Genomic DNA, 19,420 nt, shown 5'->3' on the forward strand with positions numbered 1-19,420 from the left:
AACTAATTTATTAACTTCAATAAAAAATAAGATTAAATAAAATTTACTCCACCCCAAGAAACTGTTACAAAGTAATCTACATTGACTAAACTTTGCTGTCTGCAAACAATATAAAATGAAACCTCATTAAATTAATTTATGATTTTAACGTTTTAAACTTATTTTTAATACACTATGTCAAAAGTTTTTTTTTCTTGCAGCAAATGTTTAGCTTTGAATGTTTTATTAGCAAAAAAAAAAAAAAGCTTCATTCACTCCGATTAAAAGACAGGATTTTACTTTTAGCAAAAACGCATAATGATTGAATTATTTGTACAAAACTTTAAAATGAGTTCAATACTTACCGAAACCGGAATATTTTTGCAGCAATCTGCAAGACCAAATCCATTTTCTTTTCCACCCCAACTCTGAGAAATAAAAACATTTATTGAAAATTAAGATAAAAATATGCAAAGTGTGAAAAAAAGAAAAAAAAAAGTGGGCAGATGTAATATATATGCCTTGCACTAAATCAAAGATAAAGATTAAAATTAAATTCAAGTATGGAGGATAATCATTATACATTCACAATTTTACAATCGTTACAGACTTGACAGAGGAGTAATAATAAATTCACGACGGCAGTCTCCAAATGCTTATCAAGTAGATAGCTTGAAACGAGATGAGGACATTATTTTACTACAAGAAATTATTTGTATATATTGATTTCTTTAAGATCTGCTTTCCACTACACCACCCACATTATGTTAGATAGGGTCTGTAAACCAATCTTACAAATTTTTAGTTGCTAATATATCTCATTTTGAATCCCTAATATGAATAAAAAAAATTAACCAATCTGGTATTTATACACAGGTATCACTTAAGTGGTACTTAACTTTCTCTACACAAAGTCTAAAAGTATATTACTACACTAAGCGATACATAAAAATATTCATAGAACATTCATTGCAAATTGCTGAAACGAGGATAAACAATTTACTGCACAAAACTAGAAAAAATAAGTGTTACATATTATGAACCTAATGTCAATAGCAATTAAGTTATCGAGTGTGAATTTTGACAAGCGTCACACTTAGTGCACATTATAACCTTAATCTGCGAACCAAATCGTTCTTAGAAACATGGGATGTAAAATTGAGGTAAGGGCAGAGATCAAAAACCGTAAATAAAACAGGTGAACAATTATGAACAGGTTTTTTAAGCTGAGAAAAACAATGGTTTTCATATCGGCCCTCTATGGGAAGCTGTGCAAATGAGACACTACCAATAATGTAAGAAACCTGTAAACTAACAGGAATATTACTTCGATGTCTGTATATGCACAGAACTCATTTCATTCAGTTAAAAAAGTTGTAACATTAAGCTCATTCTCTCCAAATAAAACCTTGGAGAAATCTCAGTGCACGTCTCCTTGTATTATTTTCTCCATAAAAAGCTTATTTTATAGCAACCACTAGATGAAGCACAACAACTATAAAAGTGATTAAAAAAAAAAAAAAATCCAGTATAAAGACATTTTGCGATTGCAAATGTTATGCAAGTATTTGAATGATAACCAACGACTCGTTCTTATGCTGCAAGTGATTATGAGTACAGCACCTGCCACCACCCTCTCATTTTCAGATCCTCAATTTCAATCCATGGAATTGCCTGATCAGCAACTTTAACAAGTTCAAACTCTTACAATGTATTTAATAGTGATGGGACGGTTCCAATATCCCCCCACCCCTTTTCCAATACTTTATAAATCTCTAAATATTTAACTATAGATTAGCAAGAATTACAAAGGTTGCAAAAAAAAAAAAAAAAAAAAAAAATCATACAAATTATTACAAGTCAAGAAATCTGTATGTAATCAGTTTTTACTGACAATGTAAGACAGTATGTATCTTGATTAATGATTTTCAAAATCTTATTTTAACTAAAACTACAATAGCTAATGGCCAAAGTTAAAAAAAAAAAAAAAAGAGTTCTGTTAACTAGGCAATCATAAACTCCCTTTATTTCTAGATTAAAGTTCTTTTCTAAAAAAGTGACATCTAAGCATATAAAAGATAAAATGCATTGAAAAGAAGGGTGAATCCGTTTACAATGAGACATTTCTATTACGCAATGCAAGTAATAGAAAAGAGGTAAACAGAGATAATAAGAGTGATTTGCATAGAAATGTCAATTACTTGCATTGCTGAACATGTGTGGTGGGCGAGGATGTCGTAAAAAAGAGCAAGTAAAGCCGTCTAGAAATCAACTAACAATTAGCCAAAATTGCTCATCTCTTACAAGAAAATATTACTTACCTCAGCTAAATGTGTCAGTCGGGAGATTAAAGTCTGCTTCTTTTCTATACTAAGTCTTGTAATGAAATTGGAACGTTTCCTGCAATAAAAAGGAGAGAAAGAAATCAGAGAAAGAAAAACTTGACCATTGGTGGGTGGGTGTCATTTTGATTAATGACAAGAAAAAATTTAAATTAAAATTTTGAAGTGGGGAGTGGGGGTTTAGATTACTCCAAATTAATCTACATTGTGCAGAATATTTTGATGAGGGTGGGGACTAAAATGGTCTTCATACTTACAAATTATTTAAACTTTATTACCCCTTAATCTTAATGTTTGCTTTTAGAAAAGAAACAGACCATTACATAAAATGTTGACTAAACCTTTGAAATTTTTCCTTTGCCAAAAGACAAAAAGATTGGAGACTCTTTAGAAATGTATTTAACTTCCATGAAAATATCAGTTAACAAAATTAAAATTATCAAAATTCTATATAAAAAATATTGTTTCTGTATTCAGTTTACTTATGTTTTGGCCAATATAACCTCAGACATTTAAACTGATCTTTTTTAAACTTAGCAATCTTCATTTATCTTTTCTATGAAGCAGTTCATAAAAAATCTCAATCTTGCTTTCAATAAAAAATAAAAAATTAATTTTTTTCAGTCTTCAATATGATTGAAATCAAATAGCAACAAATTCTTAAAGTTCTATTCTTAAACTGAAGAAAATCTTATAAAGTTGAAGGAATTGAAATTTTTTTTTTTTTAAGTTGAAAAACCTTACATACCAAATAAGGTTTCACTAGGAGTGATATAGGCCATATAACTATTTCATTTAATCACATAAATATACAAAGATAATTTTTATGCGTAAATTTTCAGTATTTACTTCAACACATACTCAATACATACATAGAGCAAGGTAGTAAGTTATGAAAATATCTATGAAAATTAAGCTATACAATATATTCTGCATAGCTTAATTGCCATAGATATTTTCATATATATATATATATGTGTGTGTGTGTGAGAGAGAGAGAAAGAGAGATCTTACCCAAATACATAGAGTAAATTCAGCACAGCAAGTACAACTGTCATATCACATGATGACAGCAGGATGGTTAAGTACTCTGTAGAATTATACAGGTGCCGAGAGAAGCTATGCTCTATAAGCAGGGCGGTAAACTGCAGCACCTGGAGCAAAAGGTCCTTCAGCTGAAGAAAAGCAAAAAGAATTATTAATCAATGATAGAATAAATAATAAACAAAACATTCATGTTAAAGCTGTCAATAAGTTAGAAAAGAGAATAAAATTCTATTTGATTTACCTACTCTCCAGGTCAGACAAGATTAGGTGTGGGTTTGAAGTCAGAACACCAGGATAAGCAATCGGGCTTACGAAAAAGTGCCTGAACAGACCAGTCGACGATTCTTGGGGGTGCCTCAAATAATTAGCAACCAACTAACCCCTTCTCAAAAAGGTAAAAACTTGAGAATATGCATACCGAGACTAAACAGGATCATTCTTCAACCAAATAGCAACAAAGTTCCTGTTGGATCGATTGCCAAATATGTATCCCAATAATTGTATAATATTAACTAAAAAGTTATTTGCATTGCTAAATTAAAAATTTTTTTCATCTTTTGCCCAATGAATTCAGAAAGATTTTGCAGTCATTAATTCAAGATCACTTTGTGCTATTAATATCTTGCTAGCAAAGTATAAAGTATATATTAAAAGACAAAATTAAGTTTTACTAGTAATGTAAAAATATTAAATTTTGTATTAATAACCACCTTTAATTATAGGATTTTCAATACTACAAGGTTGCTTATTCACAAAGCTGTTCACATTAGTTGTTTTAAAGCTAGCATAATGTTGTCACTAGATTTGGGAATAAAATGAACCGAAAGAAATGGCAAAAAAAAAAAAAAAAAAAAAAAAAAAAACAGTGTGTATTGTCAGTTGCTTTAACTGAAAGCAAAAATCACTTAGAATCACTCATTGTTGTTCTTGGAGGCAAAAAACAGAATTTAGCAATTTCAGATTCAGACATGACAACCAAAATATCTGGCTTGATAATAGTCATTCATGCCCAGAATTGTAATATTCAAATCTTTATACAAGATTTCTGTAATTTCTTTTTATGCACCACAAATTGTAAATTTTAAGATTTTATCACAATTTCAGGTCCTGCTTATCACACTGATTTCATAAAGATTGATAGGATTTGTGAATAGATTTAAATAATTTAAGAATCAAATCCTAGCTGTTTAAAAACAATTCATACAATTAGCAGTTTGTATATTTTCATATTTTGGACAAAAATTTCTTGGACAAAATTTGTAAAAATGTGTTTAAATTGCCACAAGTTTTTCTTGGACAGCTATTTCAAGACTTTAAAAGATTTTTTTAGCTCCCATGAGGATTTAAAAAAAAAAAAAAAAAAAAAAAAAAGTTTTCCTCTATAGTTGAAATTTTATTTCAAATATCACAATGGCTCCTACATTAGCAATAATAATTAGAAAAGAAGTTGAATACTCCTGACACTATTGAGTCTATAAAGTCTCTCTGTACAAAGTTTTGCCAGGACAATATGGCATGAGGATACTTCCTCTATAAGTAAACCCCGAAATATTAAAAATAATGTGGTATTCAAAACCAAAATAAGATCCCTTCAGTATGGCTGCTAAATACTGGTGTATACAAGGAATTGTACATCTTAAAGCGATATTGCCTATAGTAACATTACTAAGCTAGATACTCCACCACACTAGGTAAATTTTAGTCTTGGAATCCGGCAAGACCAAGAGATCACAAGAAATCTATACAATAACAGTTAATTGGTGAATGAAAAATTAATATTCTTCACTAACATTTGAAACGTAAAGGAGTATTTAATGGTTAGCTCAATGAAGGGGCGTTTTTAGCACTAATATTCAAATATGTCAAATATAGAAATCAAGTGTTAGCTCAAAGAAGGGTCTCCTTGATATGAGACGTTTGATTGAAGTAAAATGAAGCTTTTTGTATAGAATTCTAAATCAATAGCTGATGCAACACATGTAATACTGTAACTTAAAAAAAAAAAAAAAAAAAAAAAAAAAAAAAAAATTATATATATATATATATATATATATATATATATAGCTGAATGGTGATTTGTTATCTATTGATTACAAATTTAAACGTCATGAAATGCAAAATATTTTCATATTACGAGGGGTGTGCAATAAGTAATGCCCCTGACCCACTTCCCATAGTAGTAGAGCAATGAAACTTGGCACAGTTATTAGTTTTTCTCTACATAAGAACCACACAGAGTTATGCATTTCTCCAATCATTTGATGCAGCTCTGGAGGCCGTTTTTGGAGAACACCCCAAGTTGGTCCTCCAACCACGGCATGACTTCAGAAATCAAGGCTGCATCATCTGGGAAACGCTTTCCTTTCAAAAACAACTTCATGGCTGGGAAGAGGTGAAAGTTAGAGGGTGCAAGGTCAGGAGAGTAGGGAGGATAGACTAGGATTTCATAACCACATCCCTGTGCTTCTGATCTGGTGACATGAGAGTTGTGGACCGGAGCGTTGTCCTGCAGGAGGAGGGTACCTTTGCTGATCTCGCCCCGCCTCTTGATTTTGATAGCTTCCCATAATTTCCTCAAAAGTGAAGTATAATAGGCTCCTGTAATTGTGGTACCCTTTGCCAGGAAATCGGTCATCACTACTACGTCCTGGTCCCAGAAGATTGTGAGCATGACCTTGCCAGCGGAGGGCTGCACCCTTGCCTTCTTTGGAGGTGGTGAGTCCAAGTGCTTCCACTGCATTGACTGGGCTTTGGTTTCTGGATCATAGTGATGGACTCAGGTTTCATTCTGTGTAATCAGTCTTTTGAAAAACTGACTCATTTTCTTGGCACATCTCCAAATTCATCCTCGAGCACTCAACGCATTCTCACTTCTGGAATGGTGTGAGCAACCTGGGAACCCATCTGGCAGACACTTTATGCAAATGGTCATAAATGATAGACCCTGTACTAATCTTGACATCTTGGGCTATTTGGCGAATAGTAATGCACCGATCTTCCAAAATGGCAGCCTCAACTTGACGGACAGATGCCTCATCAATGGCAGAAGGGGACGACCAGGTCTGAGAGCTGTTTCCACAGACTTCCGGCCATGTTTGAATTCACGATGCCGGTGTTTTACAAGGTCATATGATGGGGAATTATCACCATAAGTTTCTTTCGCTTCATCAAAAGTCTTCTATGGTGTGCATCCTTTCAAATACAAAAACCGGATCACTGCTCAACATTCAACAGGCTCCATTTCACACCTGACTCAGTTCAAACACCTATAAAACAGAAACCACAATTAGTTCAGAGCTGAAATTTGCCACATAACCCGTAGAGATAAATCATTGCACATGCAAAATTTCAGCTAAATCAGACAACTGGAAATGGGTCAGGGGCATTACTTATTGCACGCCCCTCGTATATATGTAATTAGCAATACCAGACACCATAACGTTCAGCACTGGACAAGACACACACTGCTACTTAATTTTTAAATAAGTACATTTCTCCTACCTCCATCAAAATAAAACTTATATAACTGGATTCACAATAAAATTTACTTTAAAAATGGTATTTTAATATTTTTGTGGTGATTTGGATAGTCGAAGAAATAGCTATTTAAATCCGACTATTAACGATGAAACCTGTCAGCATAGCATGGCCACTAGCAGTAGATCACATTTTGCAAATAAGTGGTTGGGGTGTGTTCACAAATACATGTAGCGGAAGTTGTACCCGTCAACAATGTTTCTAGTTGTTTTAGCTAATTAGGGAAAAGAATTGTCTTTGCTACGGAACTTGAACACAACACGTACGTCTTTCCAGTCAAAAGTTTGAGATATTCTAAGTTGACACTTAGTAATACAAAGATAAGTAAAGATAGAAACTTTTCAAGCGCTATTTAATAGTGGAAATATTAATTTAAAAAAAAATAAAGATATTTCTTTTTTTATGCTTTTATCAATAATGCTGGATTTGAATTTATTCGATCTATAAAAAAAAAAAAAAAAAAAAAAAAATGGTGTGGTATTGCTAATGTAATTGTTGACAAAATATACATAATATTTTTTAATTTCTGGGCCAATAAAGAATAAGCATAAAGATTTTACCTTTTCAAAGCCTGCTACATCACAAGCAAAAGTCCATTTACTGGATGAATGACTTTGACAAGCCTTCTCCAGTATTTCATCAAATTTGTCGAGAATATCAACCCAGTGATAGAGTTCACACTGTAAAAAAAAAAAAAAAAAAAAAATCAATTTCATTTTACTTTTTACACTGTCAATTTATAAAAAAAAAAATTTTAGTCAAGTATTTAAATTCTTTAAATTAAAAGGTTGGCTGGATTGTATATTAAAAAAAATTGGTTACAAACAAGATTTTCTCATACTGTCATGATATAAAAACATTTACCATCAAAATACAATTTTTTAAATTGTACTTTTGCAACTATTACTGCAGATCACCCTTCCATGTTACCAAGACAAGGACTTTTTTTTAACAAATCCTATGTTTAAAATTACATTTTTTCAGATCTTCAACTTTTTAAAAGCATCTGGTCAGCAGAGATCAAATGCTAGACAGAATGACCAGGGGGACAGAATCTTCTGTGACCAACTGCAACTATGTTGGAGGATAGCAAGCAATATATATGACACTCTGAAGCTCTGTGGATAAAGTGGTCAATGCTCAAATCGTGGATCATTAAAACTTTACCAGAATGTGGCTTATACATGCGCAAAGTTCTTACTACTGATAATAATGCTACAGTGCAGATAGCAAATTTTGTGACGTTCTCACTAATTTGAAAATAACTCCCAAAGGACTTTGAGAAAAATGCTTTTGCAATTAACATTAAAAGCCAATAACATCGATTTATGGGACATCAGCAAAATTGTACAACTAATTTGTTTCAGCAAGTCATATCCTCATGTATGGGATAATTTATTAACAATAAAATGGAAAGAATAAAATTAACATGTTAATTTTATGTCACTTTATATTTTAACTCAAAGTTAGAAATGGGTGAAGAAAAAAAAGAAAGCTAAAAATTCACAAATCCAGGAGGAAAAAAAACGAACTTTTTTTTTTGTTTTTATATTTCGTAACATATTCTGATTAAGATTCTGAGAGTTGTGTTGAATATTGTTTAAATTTCACACAGACTAATATTTAAATCCAGGTATCTAGTTTAAGTCTCAGGTGATGTGGACATTTTCGTAGCATGAGACGCAAAGACAGAATATATCAAAATCAAGAATGTTTCAAAATTGATAATGTACATTGACATACATTAAACTTAATTTTCTTCCTCTGAAGATTACAACGCTGAGTATGGGGCAGCCAAACCAGCTGCTAACATTGCCCTGCTTTTTATTGAAACCAACTGAGAGGTCTTTTTAGTATCCTTGTTGTTCCCTTAAGTGTAATGTTCTGGATCTTTTTTGCACTTGGTTCACCAAGAATATTAGTTAGGTAGGACTTCAGGTTGTTCTTCGTAAGCCTTGTACCACCTATAATAACTGGTATGTTTGATATCTCTCTAAGATCCCAGTTTCTTTTCATATCATACATGAGACCTTGATATTTGGTCTGTTTCTCTCTTTCAGCTCTGTTCAGACCGCCATCATTAGGAACACTCACTTCAACCAAGGTTGCCACTCTCTCTGACTTATTCCATATAATTAAGTCCGGTTTCACAGCAGCATTTTCAAGGTAGGTGGCTGTAGTTGTAATGTATGGTATAGAAGTCATTTCCAACTGTTCTTTCAGGTTGATGTTCTCAGGATTTGCTACTACATTGGATGTTTAATTTTTCATGTAATTTGTTATGCGTTATTAAATTCAACAAGTCACAAGTTAAATAGTTAGCATTTATTTTGTTAGAACTTGTATAAAAAAATTTTAAAAATGCTTTAATGTTTATACCTTGTTTATTCATTTCATTAGACGTTTTATAACGCAATCCTTTGGCGGAAACATTTTAAATTTTATTCTCAGGAATTTGGTCCCCCATACTAAAAAACTAGAGTTTAACCTTGCAAATGAGCAGGGTTTTTTTTTTAATTTTTTTTATTAAAGCTTATTACATGCGCCATACTAAAGTGATAAAAATGTTTGTTATAATTCCCCACTAGTTAGAATTTAAATTATTTAAAACTCATGAATTTAAAGATATGATATTATGAAGATGACCTATGGTGACCAAGTGCTGAGGAGGAGGAGGGGGGGGGGCAACAGAAAAAGAGAAATGAGGAAGTAACAATGAATCTATAGGTATTTTTTAGATCAAACAATTAGACTTGACAAATCTAAATGGAAACCTACAGAACAGATAATAAAGAGAACCAACGACACTCGACAGGGGTATCAATGAGATGCTTAGAGAGGGAAAGGCAGCTTCCGGGTAGCTGGGGTGGGGGACTTGAGATCACAATGTCTGGTAGTCAGTAGTGAGTTAGCAACGGGCAACGGTTGACAATAGGTGAACAGTAGAAGTTTGAACGCCACTGAAGGCAGATCATGGTTTGGATCAGACAGATCCCTTGAATAACCAGAGATGAATTAATCAAATAACTAACCAAGACTGTCTTGACAGTAGGGAAAAATTGTGAACCTCAGCATGTAGAGAGTAATTTCACACATACACCTAGATTCTAACCAATATGTGAAGAATTGACGTTTGTGTTTTTCTATTCTTCTTGTAGACCCATGTGTGTCTCCATCGGCAGTCGCCAGCAAGAAAAATAACAATCCAGCCATAAGAAGAATAGTTGAACACTAAAAAACCAAGGCACACACAACGTTACAATTGTGTTTTTTTTTTGTTTTTGTTTTTTTTTGGAAAATTCGTATATAAAATGAAGGAATTTTTTGTATCTGAAAACATTTGATGTGTAATGAGTATTTACACACCCCACATTTTCTATTTAAAAAAAAAAAAAAAAAAAATCCAAATTTAATATTTATATTTCATTCCCACTTATTTTTCTATGCAATGATTTATTTTTATTTTGTTTACAAAGTTATTGATAAACTTGAAATAAATTTTATTTTTAATTCTCAATCCGTATTTGTCTCATCACGATTTAAGACAAGTTTGATTTTTTCCACATTAAAAACATAACTCCAAAAAAGGAAAACACTGGATTTTAATTGCCTCAGTATAGAGGGATTTTATAACTGACCAAGCACAGAAAAGATAAAGTTGTCATATCAGAATAGATATTACACTTTGGCCAAAAGACAGTGTAAAAAAAAAGTTTTTAATTGCATGGGAGTATTTGCACCAAGATTGGGAAATATATGATAAAATTGATTTACATTTTTAACTTTCTACTCAATTTTTCATAATTTTTAGTGCAGATATCTACTTTTGCCTAATATCTTCTAAGGTTTTATTGTTAATTTGAATTAACATTTAATCTGCAATTACAGACACCTAGAAAAGGGACAAGCATAATAACTTCCATGTTGAGTTTAGTTGTCAGTTGGGTTCAATTGCCAAATCAGAACCATGTTATAACTACTAGTTGTTTGCTGTGTATAAGAAACAAGTCCAATATTATGCGAAAGATGATCACCCATTTTCCAACCGGATAACATTCCAATGACATGTAATCGTTTTAGTTAATTTAAATTTCAGTGTGTGCATGCCTGTGCAGGAGGGAGAGGGACTATTGGCACCAGAACTTGGGATTTAGGTGGTAGTGCTAGGGTTAACAATTTTATCTAAATTTATTTGCAGTATACCAATTATGGAGGAAATGTATACAAGATCTTACTGTGAAGTACTGAAACGTAATTTGACGCAACTGAAAAATTTTATTGCAGTGTTATGCTTTAAAAATTTTGTTCTCGGGTTAGAATTTCATTAAAACAAATTAATAGTGTAGTTACTGTTAGACACTATGTAGTGACTTAAAATTAAAGCTATATTGAAATACCTCAATCTGCATGATTAAAAACTTAAATTTACAAATTTATCATTGATTACTTGAATGACCTAAGTTTAAGAGATACACAAGAAAGAGCACACTTTTACATAAGATTAAGATAAAGAATGTCCAATGAAAAACAAATTTTGTCACTTTAAATTCTTGGAAGCACTGATTATATTTGCATGATTCAAAATGTTTTAAGCTTCTTTTACACAACTGTATTCAACCCAGTTGATAAAAAATACTGATAAAATAAAAAAAATTAAAAACTTGTAATGCCAGAGCAATCTTACCGACAGGTTTTGCTTGTTCTACATATAGTAGGATTAGATCTTTTTTGGACTGATAAAATGGCAATTGGAATCTTGCTTCAACAGCTTTTAAATGAGGCTAAGTAAAACACTGAAACTAATATCTTAAACTATGAACTGCCGTTGATGCCACATTCATTGGCAAACGCTGGCAAAAAGAAGAGTTCCACAAAGCAGAACTGATGACAAAATTGAAACTGTGACAAACTGCGTCCGACATGATAATTTAATTATATACAAATTTAATCCAGGAGAAAAACTAATGAATGGCAGACCTTTGGAGACTATGCTATTTTTATTCTTTAAGGTTGTTATTTTTGGCATAACAATAGTGTTCAATCAAATTGTGGATAGACATTTAATCAAATCTAAGAGAAAAACCAGACAAAACACTTATTCAAAAGATGTTCTTTGGGTTTAAAACCAATTCAGTGGGGAGGGAGGTGCATATATATTAATTTTTTTTTTTTTTTTTGACGTGTATATATATATATATATATATATATATATCTGATAAAAAAAAAAAAAGACATTTTTGCATCAACCTTATATATAATAAATAAATAAATAAATAGATGTCATTCTTTTGCACTTCACCACTATTGAAACCAGTAAAGTTTAGGTGATAACTTGGATGGCAAAGAAGCCAAAATAGATTCCTGCAGCAGAGGGGAAAGAAAACAGTGTTTATGTTGTTAAACATAAAATTGAGTTTATATTCATTTGTTTGTGTGGAGTTATTTATCAGAACGTACTTGTTGCCTTTTTCAAATGTTGATTGGCTTTGATGATATATCCTAAGTCTTTTTGAACATGACGCTACAAAAAGAGAACCTTACTCATCTTGAGGAGGCATTAACATACCACGGGACTGCTGACACTTTCCACAAACACCGCTTGGACCTCAACAACCTTCTGAGTTGAAGAAAGAGACAATAATAGTGTTGAACATTACAACTCTCTGTAATCAACTCACAATACTGCGCATAGGAAAACAATATGGTGAGCGCACCTCAGAAACTTGGAAGGAGCCTGCGTACAGACATCCATTTGCATTGGTGAAACACCCAGCGTTCCTCCGAAGATGATAACCCCAACTTCAAAGTTTCATACAGATTGGACCATCTAACGCACCATCACATCTATCACGCCAACTGACCAGGCTGCTCATCTGTACAGTGCATGCGATAGCACCATTCAAAACTCATTAACGAAAGACCAGATTTCTTACAACTGAGTGAATCTGTTGTTTTGGACTTTGAGACAATTGTCACAAAACGTTCAAACCCTGCAATTCATTGTATGAAGTTCAACTCATTAAAGCAGGGAAAACACTAATCCATTCAGGATTTTGTGATTCACCTCCATTCAGCATCTACAGATTTTGCATTTGAATGCCCTAATTGTCAATTTAATGTCCGAATTGCACTCGAGACCAGTTTATTCATGGATTTGACATTACAGATATTCTGACTAAAGTCAGTCAACTATCCTCACTCACCGACGTTTATTAATTAGGAATCATCAGTGGAATCGGTATTACGTGATCAAGCTTAATTAGAACATTCCCCAACCCCCGCCACTGTTTATGGCGCCTCTCAGAGCCGTAACAAGTTTCAGCAGAACAACTGTACCAAGCAGCCCCGTTTTGGCTGTGGCACTGCTGAACAACATACACATGAACGTGAGAAGTGTCCAGCACTGAGAAAGAACTGTAATTATTGTGGTATTCTCAATCACTTTGAATGGTACTATTTGAACACCCTCAATCGATAGTGTACAACTCATAACCCACATGAGGTGCAGCCCAAAAAATTACCTGGTCACTGGACTTTCTCATGCGCACGCAGAATCGTTCATGATACCAGTTTTTCTGGACAGTCGCATTGCGGGTGAGGGTCATCTATGGACTTTGAAACTTAGCACCTCATTATGTTTTTGCCTTGGAAAACTCCAGAATGTTTACTCTTGGTTGTCCTGACCTTACCAGTATAGATCATAAGCCTCTGCTGAGGATTCTCAACCACAAAGAGTTGGGGCTAATTAAAAACCGCTTGCAGAATTTGAAAGAAGCAACATACACATGGACATTTCAGATTCTATACACTCCTGGCAAATGGCACAAAGCATCAGACACACTATCTGAAAATCCCTTCACATATGATGGTACTCATCAGACCCCTACCGACCCCATTGGTGTAATTAGGGCTGTTCAATCTCTGGAGACATTATCAAAGTATCATTATATTAGAAAAGACAATGAACACCCAGAACACGGGCATATCCTGCAGACGGCTCAAGACTCATCGCTGAAGGGTTTCTCAACGAACGCATAATGTTGGACCCTGCTATCTGCGATTTCTGGGAAGTATGCGGCAGGCTATCATCTATTGATGGACTCCTGTTTTTTGATGATCATCTCGTTAGCCAACCTCTTTTGCAAAGACAGGTTTTGGAACATCTACACTCTGTGCACCTAGGTTCTACATCCATGTGTGTTTGGGCCAACCAATGCATATACTGGTCGGACATGCACAGAGACATCACCAACTACCAGAGAAGTTTGTAAGAAAACAACATGTGTATCGTAAGTCACAACAAGTTGAACTATTGATTCTTACAGACTTTCCTGAGTAGCCATTTCAACACGTGTGCATGGACTATTTTTTTTATTGATCATTTCAGTTACCTTGTCATCACTGATCGTTTTAGTAACCGGATCAATGTGCACCATTTTAAACTGGGGAAGCCACATCCACTCTGTTGATTGAGATTGTCAGAGAGCACTTTTCGGTTTATAGGGTTTCTGAGAAAGTAGCCTCTGATAGTGGTTCACAATTCACAGCTACTATATTTGAAAACTTAACATCTTGGGGTGTCTAACAAATGAGAGGATGGAAATGACTGTAAAGACAGCAAAATGTATTATTTGAGAAAACATTTGATCCCAAGAGTCCCTCAACACTAACGCTGCAGTTAAAGCAATCCCCATTAAAGCAATTCTCCAATATCGAAACACACCACTTCAAGATTGCAAATTGAGCCCTGCAGATTCTTTTCCATAGGCAGCTCCGCAACGCTCTCCCAAATAATCAAAAAAAAAAAACTACCAACTTCCAGATTGGTTGGTTGGTTGATTGCGGCTCAAAACCAAATTTTTGAACTTCACAGGAAACACCCGGCCATCATGGCAGAATACAATGGCAAAACAAAGGAACTGCACCCACTACACATTAGTACACATGTTCTGGCTCAGTGAAAAGACAAGTGATGGTGCAAACAGGGTCAGATCATACAGTACATTTAAACTGCTTGGTTCAGGCAGAACTTCATTGATCAATCTATGCTTCTTACATCAATGCATGGCAATCAAACATCCTTATCACATATCTAGAGGCCCGTCAGCCACTAATGGATTATTCTCAAGAATTCTGATTCAGTATTCAGTCACCATCTGAAACGAGGCTAATTGAAGGATCACCCACGGAAACACAGTGCACCCCTATTATTGAGAACTCTGCAGAAAACGCAGTTGCACCACCAGTTCGCAATCTGCCTCCGGCTCAATTTTTCTTTTTTTTTTTTCTTTGGTGCAGCTTAGATAAGTAGATCCTGCAGACAAGCCTTGTTCTGAAAAATATGAACAGTTAGGTCACGTGATATGTGACATCAGTGCTTCTACCATTATTGACTCTTTTTACTTTGATTTTCCTTTGGTTGCAATTGTTTATTTCCACTTTGTTATTTTTAATTTTGTCTTTAATTCTCTGAATTGTTTTTTTAGCTTTTTTTTTTTTTACTTTTAGCTTAACTTGCTTTGATATTTCACCATTTCGTTTTTTAGTAATAAATGCTTCTCTACATTAAAACCCAACGTTGTGTCTAACTGCCCTCATGGGGAGGCAAATAAATAGAAAGTAATATGGCGTCCGAAAAACGTTTATCGACTCCAAAACTCTGAAGAATTTTCGCCATGCGCCCTTGTTGCTCAAAGTTAAGTGTTTCAAGCTTTAAAAAACAAAGCACTTTAAAATAGTAAAAACACTAAACCATTTTTATTTGTCTTCTTTTGGAGGGGGGGGGGAGAACCAGCTCTGCAAACATTTTGCAATATTTTTCAATAATAATTAAAATAATTTTCTTTACAATCAATTTTTATTTAACATTAAGAAATTATTTTCTAACATATATTGTTTACATTTTGTTTTTAAGTAAAATTAAAAAAATAATTTTAAAACTATTGTTTATATCCATCTTCATTCAAAAGGGTTACTTTTTGGTAGCTTCACTGATTGTTAACCTAAATCTTCCGAATGTCAGAATGAGGCTAGTCTGCGGGACCTAATTATTTAAGCTGCACCTTTTTTTTTTGGGGGGGGGGGATTTACAAAATGAAGATGCAGCAAACTGTTCAAAAAGATTTAGAATATATCGTCAAAGCCAGTCAACATCTGAAAAAGAAAAACATACGTTCAGATGAATAACTTCACATCTCCATCGTCCAATAAATTCGTGCTTTCCACATGGGCTCAAGAAAGTAAAGTTTGTAGGATTAGTACACACACGCGAATAAAATTTTTGTAGAATTATTTCACATCTCCTTACTTGAGGAATAGATCTCTTTCACCCCTTTTTTTATTATAGTCCATTTCTTTCAGTGCTCTTGGAACCTTTTTCAAGATGCTTGCCAAAAGGTGGAGAGGCAGGATAGAATTTGTGAAAGTGTAACAAAAATGTAAGCATTCTTAATGCGACTTTTATAGATGTTTTATAGAAAGAGTACAGTCGGCCAAGACTAATGAAACAGGCAATCTATACATCTATAAAAGATAACGGGTCTGTGTTTGTGTGTGTGTGTATTTCCCTACGCAATAACTGTCAATTTTCATTCTACAGACTCGAAATTTGATATACAGGGTACTGAGATTTGGGGAAATATTTGTAATCCATTTTCGGCCAGAAATTTGGTGATTAAGGAGTCAAAGTTAAAAGATTTGACCTTTAAGAACTCTACCAAACTCCAACAATTTTGGGTCTAAACACTTGAAATTTTAGATATAGGTTCCTTGGACATGGATCTAACTTAACTTGATTTGAGCCTAAAACAATGTTAAGGTCATAATAGGGGTCAAAGTTAAAAAAAAAATTTGACCTCTGTGGTCTACCAAATTACTCAGACAATTTCTGGTCTAAACATTTGAAATTTTACATAAAGGGTATTCAGAGATATGGCAAGCTTTTTAATCAGTTTGGGTCGAAAATTTCAGCTACCAATATATAAATGTATGTATGTATGTTTGCATTTCTGCCTAAAACTTTCGACAGAGGCGACAGATTTTCATAAGATTAGTATCGTTTTGAAGCTCGATCCTTCAGACAATACCAAAAAATTTGTTAAAAGCATTAATTTCTTCACCCTCAACTGGTCGCTTTTTTGGACGATATTTTCTAAAGTCTTTTCTAACTCTTTTCGATTGTCTAGCCTTGATTTAAACGTACGTCACTTCCAGTTTGGTGGTGGTCGTAACAGCAAAGACGTCAGGTTTTCGCCCCGTTCTTTTCCTCTTTCGTAGTACGGGTGTGAGCCTGCCTTCCTAGTACCACTTTTTTTCTTTTTTTTTTTTTCAACACACCTTCAAATGCCGGACTGAAATGCTAGTCTCTAATACTATTGTAATGCCCGAAATTTATAAGCTGCTCTTGTAAAACCAAAGTGCAAAACCGCGAGCTGCATTTACTTTAGAAACTGATATATAAATTGCTGTCAAATAGTTGGAAATTTTTTTAACATATCCATTTGTTGTTAATTATCTAGATATATTTTCTTGGTAATAGAAATTGCATAGAAATAAAGTTTTCAGCAATACAGTAAAGTAAAATGAGGGCTTACATTTTTTTTGGGGGGATATTTTTCATGAATATATTTGGGAAACTATTTGGCATTTTATGGGAGCTTAGTTCTCCACACGTGGACACACAGACACAAATGGAGGAGCTTAAGGTAAACACAATTATTGCCCTTCAACTCTGGTAACCCCATGCCTTGCCACCGTTTTATATCTTTCATTCCCTTTTTCGCTGGACCTCAGGACAATGCAGATGTGACGGAAACAACCTTCTGGTTCTGGTGATAGCCAGACCACATTCGAACACTCAAAGAATGTTGAGGCCTAACCGCAAATAACATTACTCATTCGTCTTTCGCTACAAACTCTCACCTTTATTTGCAATTAAATGTAAATAAATCTACATTTATTTGTTATCATATATTAGTATACTTTGTATCTTCATTACACGACCTTTGCTTCTTTCACCAACCATTCACATGATGGGATCCCCAACTACAATAACAGGCAATTTTCACAGCACAAAACTTTACAGTCAGTATATTTCAGTGGTATCCACCAGTTTTGGATATATGTCCAATTGGTTTAGCATGCTCAATAGCTATTAACATTCCATGTTAATAAAAGAATTTAGGTATTTGGCTGCTTTGTTAAATATTTACAATAAAGCAATCAAATCAAAATAAATGACTAGCAACTATATAAAAACCAGGGAAATAGACCAAAGTAATTAAGGGATATACATATATATTTCAAATATATACTTTTTTTATCATGCAAAGTTTATAAATTGCTCAATTGTGTAGAAAGCGAATACTTTTTAGACTATATCAACCCCCTTGGATGCAGGAAACATTCTTATAAATTCATCAAAAGTCATTTATTTCCATACAAATCATACAATCGTTTTGGCCTATACTAAGATATTTGTAATGTTCATAATGTATTTATCCATCTTGGTTAGGTCATCATCAGAACTTTCATATATAAAAAAATAAAGCAGCAACGTCTACAGAGAATATTTGTTAGCTTTAACTTCGATAGTTTGTATTAAGTTCTTTTTAAATTATTCAACTCTATGGACATAACAGTATCTTCATACCATGTACCATTTTAAAGTCTTTATAGATGTCGAATTCTATTATCCTTTACAAGCCTACCTTTACTTGATCATAGTTGCGTTGATTTCTCATCTTTTTTCCTTAAAAAGGATTAACTACACTATAATAATTTTAAACTGAAAATCCTTTGCTAAATTACTCGAGACAAAATGCCATGTTACAGTGGTCAGTTTCTGGGTTAACAGCTAAGACTTTCTATGAAAACAGATGTAGAACTTAGCCTTCGGATCAAGATTAAAGTGTATCTATTCTTCAGATGCTGCACTTCAATTTCTTATTCTGTCAGTGTAGGAGAAATCCTTCATGACTGAGTATTTTTGTTCCTTTTCTCCACATTAAAAAATGACCCTGGTGTCTAATTCTGTCCCGTGGGGAGACATTGTAAATAGGAACTGTAGGTGATCGAAACAATAAGGAGGTTATTTAGGACTTCCAGTCAAAAGTAGATATATTTATAGTTGAGCTTTGAGCAGACCTGTCGAATGAGACCTCAGATTTAGTTGAGCAGATGATATCTTTATGAATAGATAACTCGAGTAGACAACGATTGACAGTAAGATGATCTCTTAAGCCAAGATCCGGTTTTTTGAAAAACAAACTCAACTCCGATGTGGACGCTTATAGCTGTAAGGCCCCTCACAACACATACCTGTTACCAATAAGCCAAATACAACATATCTAAGTTCGTATTCTTATTGTGAGAGCGATTTTTGTTTTGTATCCAACTTATAAACCAGTACTTGTACTCTCGGCAATGAGGAGTCCTAGAGACAATACAGCTAGAACATGACGAAAATGGAGAACTATGGCACATGAATGTGGAGTGTGACTGTCAAGGACTGGGTT

The 19,420-nt window shown here is 33.6% G+C and overlaps 1 protein-coding gene across 6 annotated transcripts in view; it reads right to left on the bottom strand.

Moving 5' to 3' along the window:
- The window catches only part of LOC145240003 (E3 ubiquitin-protein ligase HUWE1-like), a 232,954-nt gene that overhangs the window by 150,264 nt on the left and 63,270 nt on the right, over window positions 1-19,420 (bottom strand). For all 6 annotated transcript variants that reach the window (XM_080103595.1, XM_080103593.1, XM_080103591.1 and 3 more), the window contains exons 4-7: window positions 7,466-7,585; window positions 3,336-3,496; window positions 2,301-2,379; window positions 345-407 (exon numbers count right to left, since the gene is read on the bottom strand). In XM_080103595.1, the coding sequence (XP_079959721.1) occupies window positions 345-407; window positions 2,301-2,379; window positions 3,336-3,496; window positions 7,466-7,585 (423 nt within the window). The remainder of the gene's footprint in view (window positions 1-344; window positions 408-2,300; window positions 2,380-3,335; window positions 3,497-7,465; window positions 7,586-19,420) is intronic.

This window comes from Euprymna scolopes, chromosome 19 (genome assembly GCF_053919585.1).
Source record: "Euprymna scolopes isolate OS-2025 chromosome 19, ASM5391958v1, whole genome shotgun sequence".
Taxonomy (NCBI): domain Eukaryota; kingdom Metazoa; phylum Mollusca; class Cephalopoda; order Sepiida; family Sepiolidae; genus Euprymna; species Euprymna scolopes.